Source organism: Paroedura picta, chromosome 2 (genome assembly GCF_049243985.1).
Source record: "Paroedura picta isolate Pp20150507F chromosome 2, Ppicta_v3.0, whole genome shotgun sequence".
Lineage (NCBI taxonomy): Eukaryota > Metazoa > Chordata > Lepidosauria > Squamata > Gekkonidae > Paroedura > Paroedura picta.
The window spans coordinates 106,880,442-106,898,287 of NC_135370.1; the positions used below are offsets into that span (position 1 = coordinate 106,880,442).

The 17,846-nt window shown below is 42.8% G+C and overlaps 1 protein-coding gene across 6 annotated transcripts in view; it reads right to left on the bottom strand.

Annotated features, from left to right (window-relative positions):
• LUZP2 (leucine zipper protein 2) overlaps positions 1-17,846 on the bottom strand; it is a 500,598-nt gene that overhangs the window by 129,618 nt on the left and 353,134 nt on the right. For all 6 annotated transcript variants that reach the window (XM_077322002.1, XM_077322001.1, XM_077322000.1 and 3 more), the window contains exon 7: positions 3,708-3,770. In XM_077322002.1, coding sequence (XP_077178117.1) covers positions 3,708-3,770 — 63 coding nt within the window. The remainder of the gene's footprint in view (positions 1-3,707; positions 3,771-17,846) is intronic.

Here is a 17,846-nt window from a genome sequence, read left to right on the forward strand (position 1 = left end):
AGGGTGGGCACTATCTGGGATGGGGGGGACAACATTGGCCCCTGGCCCAGGACTGACCAGTTGGGAGGTGCAAAGTGCCTCTCAACCTGCCCACCCCCCAACGTGGGCCACCTTCGCCCCACGGCTGCCATTCCAGCGACGAGGGAATGTCAGCCCCGAGGCCCTGGTGTCCAGCGGGACCTGCCCACCTGGGAAGCTCTTGCCCCAGCCACAGGGGCCTGGCCCTGGCCCAAAGCCCCAAGCTCGCCCGCAAGCTGCCATGGGCCAGGGGCTTCTGCCTGGCCCAGGGACAGACTCTCCCTAGGCCCGGCAGAAGCCCGGAGCAAGCTGCGCGGGCTTCCTGCCTGCCTTCCTCCCAGCATTCATTTCCTCCTTCCTTTCCTTCCTTCCTTCCTTCCTTCCTCAATTTCTCTCTCTCCTTCTTTATCTCCCTCTTTCTTTCTTTCTTTCTTTCTTTCTTTCTTTCTTTCTTTCTTTCTTTCTTTCTTTCTTTCTTTCTTTCTTTCTTTCTTTCTTTCTTTCTTCCTTCCTTCCTTCCTTCCTTCCTTCCTTCCTTCCTTCCTTCCTTCCTTCCTTCCTTCCGCCCATCCATCCACCCATCCCACTAGCACCCATTGTATTTTGGGTACAGCGAGCTTAATATCTAGTCATTACAGATATGTTATCTGTATGTTCCTGTTTCCTGTACCCTGTAAACCGCCCTGAGCCTTCGGAGGGAGGGAGGTATATAAATATAAATAAATAAATAAATATGTTAAACAACACAGGGCCCAGGACAGATCCCTGAGGCATTCCACTCATCACTCCTCTCCAAGAACATAATGAACCATTTACAAGCAATCTGTCAACCAGTTCTTGATCCACCTGACAGTAATAGGATCCATGCCACATTTTACCAACTTGTCAATAAGAATATCAGGTGGCAACTTATCAAAACCCTTACTGAAATCAAGGTAAACTATGTCTACAGCATTCCCCTGATCTAGCAAGGTTGTCTGTTTTACTTCATTTATACTTTACTTTGCACCCAAAGCAATTTACAACTTTCCTATTGCCTACATTTTATATTCATGGCTATCCTGTAGGGCAGGTCCTCCAGCAAGCCTCCATGGTATACAGGGGGTTGGGCTAGATGACTTTGGAGTCTATTATTCTAAGGCAGAGTGGGTATTTTGCACCTGGGTCTGACTGATCCTAATCTAACACTAACCACTGCCTTATACTGGATTGAACTGTTAATATATCCTTTTTAAACTTATCAGTTTAATTAAAAATACATCTTGGTATTTTGAAATCTCTTTTTAATTCACTTCTATCCTACTTTTCACCTCTTGAGGGGAGAAGTGGAACAAAAGTTATATTAATTCCAATAAAAGAAAATTCTCCACGCAGTTAGAGAGGGAATGTGAAATACTGTTGCATACAGTATGGCCTCTAGAGGGACTGAGGTACAAAAGATCTACAATGTACTCTAAAAGAAACATTTTTAGGGAAAATATTTTAATCTACCATTTCTAAAATGAAAAGTTAATTTGTTTTTCCAATAATCATAATGTAACTTGCTAATAATATAGGTGGAAACAACTATTATCCGTCTTTAGAATTTTCAGTGAAACATTAAGCATATGTACCTGAAAGCTTAAAATAAATTCTTTAAAAATATCCAGTAATTTAAGTATTTAATTACAATAGTGGATTGTTCTCATTTTAAAGAAATTAAGTTCACACTTATTGCAATAAAAGAGTCTGAAACAAAGCAGAATTTATATTTGAAATGATAATTACTACAATTGACTTGCAGGTGGGCATGTGGGCTAGGAACAAGGCTCATACTCAATTCTCTGTTTTGGCAAACAGGCCACAAATTTATTAACCATATGCTGGCTGGCAAGGGGATATGGGGCCCTAACACCATCGTTCACTGGGTCATCTGACCCAGTCCATAACCTCAGCGGTGCCCTGGATCCCATCCTGGTCCACTGCCAGGCCCATGGGTCTGCTTGCCGCTGGGCATTCCCTATTAGAGAGAATCAGGGAATGCTTCAGGAGACATAACCTCCTTCTGCCCATCCCCTTCCATCTGCTCTACTGGTGTGATCCTGGGGCCTTCCCATCTGGATCGGCCCACACCCAACTGAGCCTTTCCACAAAGGCAACTTAACTGGGGAGTACTTCAACTCCCCCTTCCACATTCCTCCTTCTTTTAAAGCTCCTTCCCCTTGCCCCCCTGCAGTTGTGACAAATAAGAAATTCAAATAACCAGCAGAACAGCAGTTGAACAACCTTTTTTAACAGCCAGTATACCCCCACCAAAAATTAACCGTAACCTCAGGGTGGGAGGGAGGGAAGCTCTCTGCTCGGCTGCCACAGGAGAAGAGGCTGGCCCTGGCTCACGTGGTACCTTATAAAGACCCCACATGCCCAGCGCCTCCTCCCAGTCACAGAATGCATGTGCCCTATTTCCCTTTACTGATGCTCCGCACAGAGTGCCTTCCTCTTCCACCTACGCACCGGCGCTTCAATGGCAGCCACCAGGTAATTTGCGGCCATACTTTATCGAAAGTCCATTTTGTCTGTTTAGATCTTGTATTCTTCTCTATTTATTTTGTGGCTTCCATAACATTAATTGATTCAAAAATACATTTAACAATATAGATTGTACTAGTATAAACGATGCTGTTTTGGTATAAATTATGGCTATAAAAATGTCAGAACACAACATTATCATTTTTGCCGAACTCAGAAAAATGTGGGCAATGAATACAGAAAGAGCAGGCAGCAGTGGACAGGGAAAAGGAGGAGCTCTGCCACACAAATGGTTGGGTGATTTTATTGGAAGATGCTTAGGTGGGTAAGGGGGAAGATAGATAGAGATAATCCCATATATTTTTTAAATGGTCTGTCTTTCTAACCAGGGTAGATTAGTATGGGAAGAAACAGGTCATAGGGTTCTATGTGCTGTTAGTTCGGTATAGTTTTTAAGAAGTTTATATTCTGTTTTTAATTGTGCACTATAATAAATAATTAACAAGTTTTACATTATTTTCATTGTTCAGCTCAACTTTTGAGTTCCTCCCAATAGTTATGAATAAACATGCATCAGACAAGTGTCTGCATGTTAATATACATTTTGGAAAATATTGGTTGCCACAATTATTATTATTATTATTATTATTATTATTATTATTATTATTATTATTATTATTATTATTATTATTATTGGATTTATTACCCGCCACTCCCTTGCGGCTCGTGGCGGGTTACAACAGTATAAATAACAGTAAAAATTAAATGTTTAAAATAAAATGTTTAAAAACCTGAATAATATTTGGCTAAATATAATGGATGAACATACTGGGTAAAATGGTGGGAGCCCTGGAAGTTATGGGATGTTTGTTGGGGAATATAAAGGTCCAGGCCGCAGCTATTATCACATGTACTTGACATTTTGAAATCATAAAATTTCTGAAGACTTAGAATTAATTGCCTTAGGCTGGGGAGCCATTGTAAGAACATTGCATTGGAACAAAAATTTAAATCAACGCAATTTTGAACATATATATCACAGATTTTCAATTCATTTTGAATATGTGTGCAGTCAGTGTTTGTTTCAGCCTACAGTGTTAAAGAAATACAAGTCAGATTATGTTAATGTTGTACTCTTTGTAAGAAAATATTCCTTTGTTGACTCAAGTGACAAAACTTACCTTAAAAATCAAATCCTTTTTCCCATAGCGAAGTTCCTTCAGTTGGGCTTGGATCTTTTTTGACTGCAAGCAGAGGATAATACATTAATCTTTTAAGCAATATATATTTAAAAATCTGCAGAGGAAAAGATATTAAGTTTAGGCAATAGGAAAAATATCCTAAGGCTTATGAAATTTATCTAGTAACAAAATGAGGAATATTTGCCACAGCTGAACTGGAGTTTCCCACAGTAAACATATAAAGTGTGAAGGTCAGACCCTCGTGCCTACACAACAGTTGCATAAAATGTGAGACAGAATAGATGGTGTATATATATACACTTTGTGAGTTTTTTACTCAATAGCAAAATATAGAAACCTTTAAAATCTTTGGAACACAGTAAAAATTTGGGGCACTGTTCATGAATTGTTTAACTATGTGAAGGCTGTTCAATACAGAACATTGTCCAGACGAACTGGCTTACTTCAGTTATGTTATCATGAAAATAATTTGCAAAACCTGCAGCATAATGTTGTACCTAAAGAGAAAGTCTCATGAAAGGAAGTCCCATCAAGTGCTGAAGTGGTGCTGAGAAGGTGAAGTGAAGTGTTCTGATATTTTCATTTGGAAATTCTGTCATAAATCATTGCACTTCTTACTCTAGTACTTCTAGCCCTGACTACCAATGACTCTTCAAAGTCCCAAGCAAGCAAAAGCCTTTCCTTTCTCTGTTATGTGGAATTATTTTAACTGGAAATATTGGAGACTGAAAACCTGAGGTCTTATTCACAGGAGACATCTAATCATCCAGTAGTGGTGATGGTGGTAGTAGAAGGTGCCATCCAGTCATAGTCAACTTATGGTGACCTTGTAGGATTTTCAAGTCAAGAGACATTTGTCATTGCCTGCCTCTGCACAGTGATTCCTGGGCATTCTTGGTGGTCTTCCACTAAAGTACTAACTAGGGCTGGCTCTGATAACTTCTGAGAGCTGATGAGATCAAGTTAGTATGAGCCATCCAGGTGAGGGCAATCATTAGTTTAGTTTCTCCTAAATTGCTTGTTTCATATATAATAACATTTTTTTTAATAATTACATTGTGAAATGACTCTTATTCCCCATCTAAATATTTTGTTTTCATTCCTGTCAACATTTCATTCCACTAGTCCAATTTTATAGTTTGCCTAGTACAGTGATGCCAGACTGGTGTCACAGGTCTTAAACTTTCTGATACAAGGTAAACAGAAGGCTTCTTGACCTTGAAATAATATTTAGGATACTCAATCAGTTGTCCAGAATGGCTGGACTCAAGCTTCAAAGAGGGAATTTTCATTCACACATGGCCACAGATCATTTACTGCAGAGCTGACTTCAAAAAGAGCCCATTAAGACAAGATTGATATTGGTTGATAAGGGCAACTTTTCTCATGCCCATTCAGCTATGTACAACAACACACTGACCAGCTTGAACTTGCTTTAAAAAAAGAAAAGAAAGAAGGATAGGAGCAATATTAGAAATGGCTTGGCTCCACCTAAAACATTTCAACCAACAGAGCATGACTTTCTCACCACCCTCATCTGGCTGCAGCACCATTACTGTGACCCAAGATGGGTGTGGCAGGACTCAAAATAAGCTTCTTAGCAGAAGCCCGGTTGTACAAAGCAAGATCTTGTAATTGAATTTGCTGACTTGAAGCTGCATTAATGTGAATTATCTGGCAGAGTGGTATAAGGCCACTCAAGACGTGAGTTATTTCTTTGGCGTAAAACAGGCCACAGCTTTATTAACTATACCAAACTAAGGGTTGGCCTGGCATGAGGTATAGAGTACCTCCTGTGCAGCCTTCTGGCTGCTGATATGGGCTCAAGGGGCACCCTGAGTCCCCTTCCCTCCCAGCTGGGAGGAAGGTCCCTTGCCCCTTACCCTCCTTGGGGAGGAGGCTGGTTAAATGGTTGGTGGGCATCCACTTCATCCAACCATCCCTGCCTCCTTGCTTCAAGCCCCTGACCTTCCCAGGCAGGCAAGGCCACACTATGTTATCTGGTCTCTTACTGAGACCCCCCCAACCCCAAGATCTCAGTTCGCAGGCTGGTCCCTGACCAAAATACTCTTGTGTCCCCTATTCCACAGCCGCAACAAATATAATAACATTCCCAATAACCTGACAACAGGGAGGGAGGGTGGGTCACTGTCCTCTGGTTCTCTGCAGTGGATAAAAGGGTGAGTTCCTGCACATGACACCTTAAATAGGCACCCTAGGAGCCCACCCCTTATGCTGTCGCTGAAGCACCCCTTCTGGCGCACCAATGCTCCTTCCAAGCCAACGCTTTGTGTCCTTCCCGGCCTGCACCCAACTTCGGCCTTTGCTAACTCGCGCTGCTTTTTGTATGACACAAGGCAGATTCAGGCCTAGCGTTTCCCGTTGTTGTACAAAAGGGCCAAATCATTTGGCAAGTCCATATGCTGACTATTTGGACTCATGACCTAAGCTAAGTAGTAGAATTGTGTTAGTGATACATAAAGGTAAAGGTATCCCCTGTGCAAGCACCGAGTCATGTCTGACCCTTGGGGTGATGCCCTCTAGCATTTTCTTGGCAGACTCAATAGAGGGTGGTTTGCCATTCCCTTCCCTTGTCATTACCGTTTTACCCCCAGCAAGCTGGGTACTCATTTTACCGACCTCGGAAGGATGGAAGGCTGAGTCAACCTTGACCAGCTGCTGGGATCAAACTCCCAGCCTCATGGTCAGAGCTTCAGACAGCATGTTGGCTGCCTTACCAGCCTGCACCACAGGAGGCTCTTTAGTGGTATATTTGTTATTGCTGTTAGGTGCAAAGTCGTGTCCGACCCATCGCGATCCCATGGACAATAATCCTCCAGGCCTTCCTGTCCTCTACGATTCCTCAAAGTCCATTTAAGTTTGCACCAACTGCTTCAATGACTCCATCCAGCCACCTCATTCTCTGTCATCCCCTTCTTCTTTTGCCCTCAATCACTCCCAGCATCAGGCTCTTCTCCAGGGAGTCCTTCCTTCTCATGAGGTGGCCAAAGTGTTTGAGTTTCATCTTCAGGATCTGGCCTTCTAAGGACCAGTCAGGGCTGATCTCCTCTAGGACTGACCGGTTTGTTCGCCTTGCATTCCAAGGGATTTGCAGGAGTCTTCTCCTACACCAGAGATCAAAGGCCTCAATTCTTTGACGCTCGACCTTCCTTATGGTCCAACTTTCACAGCCATACATTGCAACTGGGAATACCATAGCCTTGACTACATACACTTTTGTTGGCAGGGTGATGTCTCTGCTTTTTAGGATGTTGTCTAGATTTGCCATAGCTTTCCTCCCCAGGAGCAAGCATCTTTTAATTTCTTTGCTGCAGTCCCCATCTGCAGTGATCTTGGAGCCCAGGAAAATAAAATCTGTCACTACCTCAATTTCTTCCCCATCTATTTGCCAGGAATTGAGAGGGCCATGATCTTCATTATCTTGATGTTGAGTTTCAAACCAATTTTGCACTCTCCTCCTTCACCCGCATCAAAAGGCTCTTTAGTGGTATCTTCTGCATATCTGAGGTTGTTGATAATTCTCCCTGCAATCTTGATCCCAATTCGTGACTCATCTAACCCTGCATTTCTCATTATGTGTTCCGCATACAAGTTAAATAGGTAAGGCGACTGTATACAGCCTTGCTGAACTCCTTTCTGAATTTTGAACCAATCTGTGATTCCATGCCTGGTTCTCACTGTTGCTTCTTGACCTGCATATAGGTTTCTAAGGAGAAACAGATAAGATGCACAATTTGTTGTGCTCCCAATCAAGGGCTTTAGCATTAGCATAGTCAATGAATCAGAAGTAGCTGTTCTTCTGGAACTCCCCAGCTTTCTCCATGATCCAGCGTATGTTGACAATTTGATCTCTAGTTCCTCTGCCTCTTCGAAATCCTGCCTGTAGTTCTGGAAGTTTTCATTTCACATATTGCTGGACTGAGCTTGTAGGATTTGGGGCATGGTAGGATTTTGAGCATGTGGGATTTTGAGCATAACTTTGCTAGCATGAGAAATGAGTGCGATGGTGTGGTAGTTTGAACATTCTTTGACATTGCCCTTCTTTGGGATTGGAATGTAAACTGACCTTTTTCAATTCTGTGGCCACTGTTGAGTTTTCCAAATTTGCTGGCATATTGAGTGTAGCACTTTTACTGCATTGTCTTTTAAGATTTTGAATAGTTCAAGTGGAATGCTGTCATCTCCACAAGCTTTATTGTTGCTCAGAGTTCCTAAGGCCCATTTGACTTCACATTCCAGGATGTCTGGTTCCAGGTCACTGACTACCCCCTCGTGGTTATCAGGGATGTTAAGCTCACTCTTTTATAGTTCTTCTGTATACGTTTGGCTCCTTTTTAAAATCTCTTCTGCTTCTATTAGGTCCTTACCGTTTTGGTCCTTTATCATACTCATCTTTGCATGAAATGTTGTCTTCATATCTCCAATTTTTTGAAGAGATCTCTGGTCCTCCCTATTCTAATGTTTTCTTCTATTTGTTTGCACTGTTCATTTAAGGAGGCATTCTTATCTCTTCTAGCTATTCTCTGGAATTCAGCATTCAGTTTTCCCTTGCCTTTCATTTCCCTTCTCTCTTCAGCTATTTGTAAAGCTTCCTCAGACAGCAATTTTGCTTTCTTGCATTTCTTTTTCTTTGGGATGGTTTTAGTTGCTACCTCTTGTACAATGCTGCGAACCTCCGTCCATAGTTCTTCAGGCACTCTGTATATCAGATCTAATTCCTTAAATCTATTTGTCACCTCTACTGTATATTCTTTAGGGATATGATTTAGTTCATACCTGAGTGGCCTAGTGCTTTTCCCTCCTTTCTTCAATTTGAGCCTAAATTTTGCAACAAGAAGCTGATGATCTGAACCACAATCGGCTCCTGGTATTGTTTTTACTGACTGTATAGAACTTCTCCATCTTTGGCTGTAGAGCAAATAGTCAATCTGATTTCTGTGTTGACCGTCTGGTGTTGTCCATGTGTAGAGTCATATCTTGTGTTGTTGGAAATGAGTGTTTGTTATGACCATTGTATTCCCTTGACAAAATTCTACCAGCCTGTGCCCTGCTTCATTTTGTACTCCAAGGCCAAACTTGCCTGTTATCCCGGTTATCTTTTGGCTTCCTACTTTAGCATTCCAATCCCCCATGATGATAAGCACATCATTTTTTGGTGTTGCTTCTAGAAGGTGTTGTAGGGCTTCATAGAACTGGTTGACTTCATCCTCTTCAGCAGACGTGGTTGGGGCATAGACCTGGATTACTGTGATGTTGAATGGTTTGCCTTGGATTCAAACTGAGATCATTCTGCCATTTTGGGGATTGTATCCCAAGACTCTTTCTCCTACTCTTTTATTGATTATGAAGGCTACTCCATTTCTTCTGTGAGATTCTTGCCCACAGTAGTATACCTGATGGCCATCTGAATTAAATTCACCCATTCCTGTCCATTTTACTTCACTAATTCCTAAAATGTCAATGCTCATTTTTGTCATCTCTTGTTTGACCACGTCCCACTTGCCTTGATTCATGGATCTGACATTCCAGGTTCCTATGGAATAAAAGTCTTTACAGCATCTGTCTTTTCACCACCAGTTCCCTCCACAACTGAGCGCCCTTTCGGCTTTGGCCCAGTCGCTTCATTAATTCTGGTGCTACTCGTACTAGCCTTCTGCTCATCCCCAGTAGCATATTGGACACCTTCCGACCTGAGGGGTTCATCTTCTGGCGTCATAACGTTTTGCCTTTTGAACCTGACCATAGAGTTTTCATGGCAAAGATACTGGAGTGGTTTGCCATTTCCTTCTCCAGCGGATCACCTTTTGTCAGAGCTCTCAGCTATGACCTATCTGTCTTGGGTGGCCCTGCACGGCACAGCTCATAGTTTCACTGAGCTACGCAAGCCCCTTCACCATGACAAGACAGCGATCCTTGAAGGGGTAGTGGTACATAAGCTGTTCTAAATAGTAGTCCACAATGTGTGGGTGTGGGTATGGAACAATCTCCTGCTTCGTGCTTCAATCAAGATTCTATTGTCTCTTCTGTTATCTCAGGTAAATACATAACCAAGTAGGTTTATTTATATCACATCTTCTTTTACAAATATATTTCCCTGGGTAGATGCTCAGTGAGTAATTCTGGGAAACTGTCACCTCATACCGCCACAATACAGAGAAGATCTATAGGCAACAAACACTCAGGAGCATAGATTTAATACCGAGAGTTGGGAAGTCAAATGCCCTGTTTTCAATTTGAATTTAAACTCTAGTGTTAGATTATTCACTGTTATGCAGCAAATACTAGAATGTATTAAAATGAAATGCAAAACAGTGAAAGGGGAACAGCATAAAGTAATAGTGAAAGTAAATATACAATGTATCTAGAGGAAATAAGTAATGGAGACAAAGCATGAGAACATTGATATGCAGTTTAGAAAGAAAGGGAAATAGGGTAGAAAGAGAAAGATCTCCACACCATTTTATAAAGGATTCATAACTGAGATAAAGAAAGCAAAATTACAATGATGATGTTAAATCATGGCCATTTCTTTCTGTAGGCAAAAGTATTGGGTATAGTAGGCAGATCCCCAAATATGAGGGCAAAATTCTACTCAGACTGAAGGAATCTATTATGATGTGGTTTTGAAAAACTAGAAATATGAATTTTTTTAGCCCAGTTAGGGGGGGGGAGAGAAGGTATCAGCTGGAAAAAATATTTTTATTGATTTGAAAAAGACTACAGATTAACCATACTTAAAAAAACAGTACAGAAATACAAATCCAATGTGCTCAATACTGGGGTCAATAGTACTTTACATTCTAAACCTTCCATGGTGACCCCAGTTGAGTTCATAGAGCAAGTGTTTAGAACCTGCCATTTGACTATATGTCAGCTTTAACAATGTGTGTGATTGGGGACATTGGAGAATGTCCAGGGAGAATGTATTTGAGATAGTTAAGAGTTGTGAACAGCAATTAACACTTTGGAAAACCAGTTTGCAATAACTGGAAAATAATTCAACTTGATAACACTCAATCACTGTAATAGTAGCTAAGGAAATGGGTTGAAATGATTGCGAAGGTAAATAAACTGGGTTTTGTAAAAGTAAGAAATGGCATTGAACTTTCACACTACTAAAAGGCTAACATATATATAATATAAAGCTAAATAAAATGTGTACAGTGGTAACAATTTTTTTCTACTTGGGGTAAATTTGACTTTACTATACCAGTGAATTTTTCTATGCATTCAGAAATGGAATATCATAATCTCTACACCACTCCACGGACGCGGTATAAATGAAGCAGTAAGGGGTGTGGGGGAGGGCTCTGTCTAGGATGGGGGGGCAACAATTGGCTCCTTCCCCCCAGACTGACAAGCATAGGGTGGATGGTGTTTGGCCCCTTGCCCCCAGACTGACGAGTCAGGAAGTGCAAAGCTGCTGCCACTTCCCCACCCCGAACACCCAGCCACCCACCCTTCTCAACCACCAACTCTTCCCCCCCTCGCCACTCAACCCCGTGCTCCGCTGCCACCGCTTCTCCGCTCCTAAACACCCACCCGCCCACCCACCCTTCTCAACCCCCAACTCTTCCCCCCTTGGCACTCAATCCTGTGCTCCGCTGCCGCCACTTCCCCACCCAAAACACCCAGCCACCCACCCTTCTCAACCTCCAACTCTTCCCCCCGCCCCCTCTCATGACTCACCCCCCACCCACCCAGCAGACCCTTCCCCCCTTCCTTCCACCCCTGCCCCAGCCTCTTTCATGGCTCCTGCCTTCCTGCCTGCCTTCCTCCCAGAATTCAATTCTTCCTTCCTTCCTGCCTCCCAGAATTCAATTTCTCCTTCCTTCCTTCCTTCCTTCCTTCCTTCCTTCCTTCCTTCCTTCCTTCCTTCCTTCCTTCCTTCCTTCCTTCCTTCCTTCCTTCCTTCCTTCCTTCCTTCCTTCCTTCCTTCCTTCATTTCTCTCTCTCCCTCTTTCTCTCCCTCTCGCTTGCTCTCTTTCTGTGTACCTGCCTTTCTTTCTTCCTTTTTTCCTTCCTTCCTTCCTTCTATCCATCCATCCACCCACCCTGCTAGCGCCCGCTGTATACAGCGGGTTTAATTTCTAGTTAATATATAATTTTACAATGCATTTGGAATCATATTGTCCCCATAAACCTTTTGCTTTAGTTTCCATGGTACTCTTAATTTTGTTTTGAAGTAGTATTGGCTTACTGGGGGGGGGGGGGACTATTACAATTTTTATGTGGAAAAACGTCTACTGGCACACTCCCTGTGATGGAAATGATAATGGACATGACGTCCGTTTGTTCCACCCCTGCCCATGACAGACAAGCAGGGGAAAGAGCACGCCGGTAGTTGTGAAAGCAGCCAGCCATAGAGTGGGCGGCTGAGGTGGTGGCAGATGAAAACAAAGCAGGGTGGAAGATGGATGGTGGTGGCTGGCCATTGCTGACTGCACTGACACTGTTGTTGACCCCTGCTACTGTGCACATTTGACCTTTCCCTGCACCTAGCCTCCACCCAAGGCCAAGTGCACTGCTCTACTTCTCCAGCCTTCAAGCCAGGATGAAAGAGTCTGCTGTGGTGGGGCATGGAAGATGAGCACTGGCGGCATCAGGAGGCTGGGCACCAGGCTTGCCCAGCTGCTGCTATGCCTGTTCATCATCTCCATGTTCCTGGACTCCACCAAAGATTGGGTGTCCTGTTCTCTTTCTCCAGACTTTAGGCTGAGATGAAGGAATCATGTCCCCTCTCAACCTCCTTTTCTCCAGGCTGAACATTCCCAAGTCCCTCCACCTATCTTCATAGGGCTTGGTCCCTTGGCCCCAGATAATCTTGGTCACTCTCCTCTGTACCCTTTCAATTTTATCTACGTCCTTCTTGAAGTGAGGCCTCCAGAACTGCACACAGTACTCCAGGTGTGGTCTGACCAGTGCCGTATACAATGGGACTACGACTTCTTGTGATTTTGATGTGATGCCCCTGTTGATACAGCCCAAAATGGCATTTGCCTTTTTTACCGCTGCATCACACTATAGATCAATGATCAGAAAGGCCAAAGCTGTGAGTGAGCTAAGATTGGCCAGGGAAGCCCATTGTAACAAGAAAAGATTTTTCAGTTATGTGAGGAGCAAAAGTAAAGTAAAGGAGGCAATAGGCCCACTGTTGGGTGCGGATGGACAAACTCTAATGGAGGATGCAGAGAAAGCAGAAAGGCTTAGTGCCTATTTTACATCTGTTTTTTCCCACAGGTCAAAATGTTTAGGCACATCTAGAGATGGCCGCAGCCAAAGGATAGTGTCTGGGTGGCAGGTTAACATGGATAGAGAGGTTGTCGAGAGGCATTTAGCTGCACTGGATGAGTTCAAATCCCCTGATCCGGATGAAATGTACCCGAGAGTACTCAAAGAACTTTTCAGAGAACTTGCACAGCCCTTGTCCATCATCTCCGGAACCTCTTTAAGGACTGGAGATGTCCCGGAGGATTGGAAGAGAGCAAACGTTATTCCGATCTTCAAAAAGGAGAGGAAGGATGACCCGGGAAACTACAGACCAGTGAGTCTGACCTCTGTTGTCAGGAAGATAATGGAGCAGATATTAAAGGGAGCGATCTGCAAACATCTGGAGGACAATTTGGTGATCCAAGGAAGTCAGCATGGATTTGTCTCCAACAGGTCCTGCCAGACCAACCTGGTTTCCTTTTTTGACCAAGTAACAGGTTTGCTGGATCAGGGATATTCGGTTGATGTCATTTACTTGAATGTTAGTAAAGCTTTTGACATGGTTCCCCATGATGTTTTGATGGATAAGTTGAAGGACTGCAATCTGGATTTTCAGATAGTTAAGTGGATAGGGAATTGGTTAGAGAACCGCACTCAAAGAGTTATTGTCAATGGTGTTTCATCAGACTGGAGAGAGGTGAGTAGCGGGGTACCTCAGGGCTCGGTGCTCGGCCCGGTACTTTTTAACATATTTATTAATGGTCTAGATGAGGGGGTGGAGGGACTACTCATCAAGTTTGCAGATGACACCAAATTGGGAGGATTGGCAAATACTCCGGAAGATAGAGTCAGAGTTCAACGAGGTCTGAACACAATGGAAAAATGGGCAAATGAGAACAAGATGCAATTTAATAAAGATAAGTGTAAAGTTTTGCATCTGGGTCAGAAAAATGAAAAGCATGCCTACTGGATGGGGGATACACTTCTAGGTAACACTGTGTGTGAACGAGACCTTGAGGTACTTGTGGATTGTAAACTAAACATAAGCAGGCAGTGTGATGCAGTGGTAAAAAAGGCAAATGCCATTTTGGGCTGTATCAACAGGGGCATCACATCAAAATCACAAGATGCCGTAGTCCCATTGTATACGGCACTGGTTAGACCACACCTGGAGTACTGTGTGCAGTTCTGAAGGCCTCACTTCAAGAAGGACGTAGATAAAATTGAAAGGGTACAGAGGAGAGCGATGAAGATGATCTGGGGCCAAGGGACCAAGCCCTGTGAAGATAGGTTGAGGGACTTGGGAATGTTCAGCCTGGAGAAAAGGAGGTTAAGAGGGGACATGATAGCCGTCTTTAAGTATTTGAAAGGTTGTCACGTGGAGGAGGGCAGGATGCTGTTTCTGTTGGCTGCAGAGGAGAGGACACACAGTAATGGGTTTAAACTTCAAGTACAACGATATAGGCTAGATATCAGGAAAAAAATTTTCACAGTCAGCAGTGGAATAGGCTGCCTAAAGAGGTGGTGAGCTCCCCCTCACTGGCAAAGGTTGGATACACACTTTTCTTGGATGCTTTAGGATGCTTAGGGCTGATCCTGCGTTGAGCAGGGGGTTGGACTAGATGGCCTGTATGGCCCCTTCCAACTCTATGATTCTATGAATCTATATAATAATAAATAATAAAATTATTTTTTTTAAAAAGATACGCCAAAGAAAGCTTTCTTACCTCTGCTGATCTTCCTATACAATGCAAAGCCACAGGACTGTTTACTAAAGCATATTCTCAGATGAGACCCATCATTTTTTCAGCTGTGTGCATCCTAGAACATGCTCCAAAAGTTTACAAAGCAAGGATTCTGTAGAACATGGACAAGATGTCCATGGCAAGTAAGTCTGTGTGAAATGCCTTCTTTAAAAGCAGAATGCTTGAAATTCCCCGATATAATGCCAAATTCTAAATTCCATTAGGCATCAGACATCAAATACCATCCAATATCTACTGACAGATTCTTAAATATTTCATTAAAATGTCAATGGGAGTCAAATATTCTGAGAACAGGCAGCTCACAGAGACGTAGTTAGCTAATACTTTACATCAGTTGTACCAGAGAATTTTAAGGACATTTGTTTTAGCACTGGCATACCATTAAGTGTATTTATTTATAATGGGGAATATTTAATGGGGAATATTTATAATGGGGAAATGTAGGGTTTATGCTTCCATTTAAATATTGAGTTCTAAATTTTGTAGTTTTGTGGAATCTGATTCTATTGAAGTCACCATAAGTTGGCTGTGACTTGACAAGAACTTTATACACACACAATTCCCTTGCAAATATTAATAGTATTATAAATATGGCACATCAGCAGCATTTGGGCAACTGGAGAATATTAGTAGCAGTGGAAGAAAAAAACAGGCATGCATCTTGGGTGTATCTTTGCTATAAGTCTGCAAAATCCCTGCAAGGTAGTGTTGCCTTTTACCCTTGATGTGATAGGGCATGTGGAGCAGAGTCCATCATGTTAGGTCAGAAGGGCTGATTTCTCTTTTGCTTCATAATACAAAGAGGCATTAGGGCACCTACTTAGTGTGACAATATCACCTTTCCAGTTTTTGCTGGAACAAATAGCCCATTCACCAGATCTAGATGGTACAGGGTAACCTTGTTGCTCCGTAGAGCATTTTAGTTGTTTTCCCTAAAGCTGATGATGATGCCTGTGAACTGTTCTGTGCAGCTAAAATATAGGAAGGGAATTCATTTAATGCAGCCCATTCTAGCCTTGATTATCATAATAAATTAGCTCACATATCCAGATCAGATAAAAGAAAGGTAAAGGAAACACTGGTAAGGAAATCTGAGGCACAGGGAAAAATCATCCAAATAAAGGAAGATTTACCTAGACCATTATTACTTGAATTAAGGGAATCTGGAATGGAAATGCATTTGGGCATTGGCAATGGACTCTTTGACAGGAATGGGTAGGTGAAAAGTGTCAAGGCTAAAGATGTAAATTTCTTTAGCACATGGGTTTACTTTGTTTGACACTCATAAATATGATTCAATAATGTATAGGTTAAGATTGCATCATGAACCTGAATAGCTGTCAGAAGACAACTCATAGCTACACAACAATGTTGCAAAAGGGAGATCTTCCTTCCCTTCCAAGTTGGGTGGGGACAGAAGTAATGCTTTTCCTCCCTGAATGACAAGAGAGACAAGAGAAGAAGAATAAATGACCAATTTCTCTCCTTTTTCACTTCAGTCCAAGCTGACAATTTGAAGTGGGGAGACCAGAAAATAAATAAGTTGGCCTTCTGATTAACCCCTAATGATGCCAGTCTCAAGGTGGGACCTGGGAATCCCCTGGAATTATAGCTCATCTCCAGACTAAAGAGATAATATGGCAGCTTTTGAAAGTGGACTTCACAGCTTTATACCCTACTGAGGTCTCTCCCTGACCCAAATCCTGCCCACTCCCAGCTCTACCTCCAAAGTCTCCAGGTATTTCCCAACCCAAAGCTGGCAATCTGATTAACCCTACCCCACACAAAATTGCTGCATCTCAGCAAGTTTCTAGACTTTCAGCTGATCAGCTGGGTGTCAGCTCCTGATTATCTCCCCCCCCCCCATATGCTGGACTCAAAGGAAAAAGTCCCCCATCATGAGACCAGAAGACACCTGAAAGCTGATTTCTCTTTGGTTTCTGCTGGTTGCAAGTTACCTGCTCTTGCAAATACACACACAGTTTTTGAACAGCTTATCAGCTCGTAGATTAATTGGCTGCCTGATCATCAATGGTAAATGACAAGTCAACTTTACTGGAAGATGCTTGAAAAGCCTGCCTCAGGGCCATGGATCACATGGTTTGGCAGGGGGAGGAGCTGGGTTTGGTGGGGAAGAGGCCTTGTATGGTGAAGCAGGAGGCCTGTGAGTGGGTGCCAAACCTGGCTAGGGGAGGCACATGACTCATAGGGGCAGGTGGCCAGGGATGAGTCTGGGAGAGGTTTGCACCTCCAGAGTACCAGGTGGACACTTCCCTTGGTTAGGGATGACAGCAGCTTGCAGAGTTCGAGTTCCTGGCTGGGAACGTAACAGGGTTTGCAAGCCACTGTCTGTGGCTTAGAGCAGTCAGCTGACTGCAAAACGGCTCCCAACCTCCTGCCTTGCCAACACCCTAAAGGTTAATAATAAAGCTGTTGCCATAACAAGTGTGAACATCTGATATTAGCCCGAGACTCCCTTCCGGCAAGTCAATGTTAACATTAATAGGCTTTGGTGGGGCTATTCAGGCATAAAACCAAGAAAACAAATAAAGAATGGCTCTAACCAATTCTATCTATATATTTTTAATTGGGCTGAATTGTCTGTATCAATGCAATAATGTAAGATGAAAGCATTATCCCAAGCTATTACCAAGTTAAAAATGTGCATATTAATTACAATACTCCCTGTGTAATGACAATTCATATTATTATTGACAGTTTTGTGAACTTCCTCTGTTTGTTTTGGCAAGTAGCTTTGACATTGATTTGTCAACAATACATTGTCTTTTTATTTACTAGAGAATACTCATTAAATGTTTCCAAGACATCTCTGTTACTAAGTTATTACACTATTTTGATAATTTATTCCATTCTTTAATCATGCATTAGAAAGACAGACAAGTTCAACTGTATGAATGATTCTGCATAGGCAAAAAAGGCCAGGCTGGCGTATGGCAGCGAGGCTTATCCCCACTTCCACACAATGTCGGCACCATCCCATCTCCATCCTGGGCTTGGCATGCTTTAGGCCCTCTGTTGCCCTGTGGCAAGAGCTGACCAGAGCATTTTAAAAATTACTTTCATGAAAGTGGGAGTGAATTGTCACACAATCCCTCCTTCA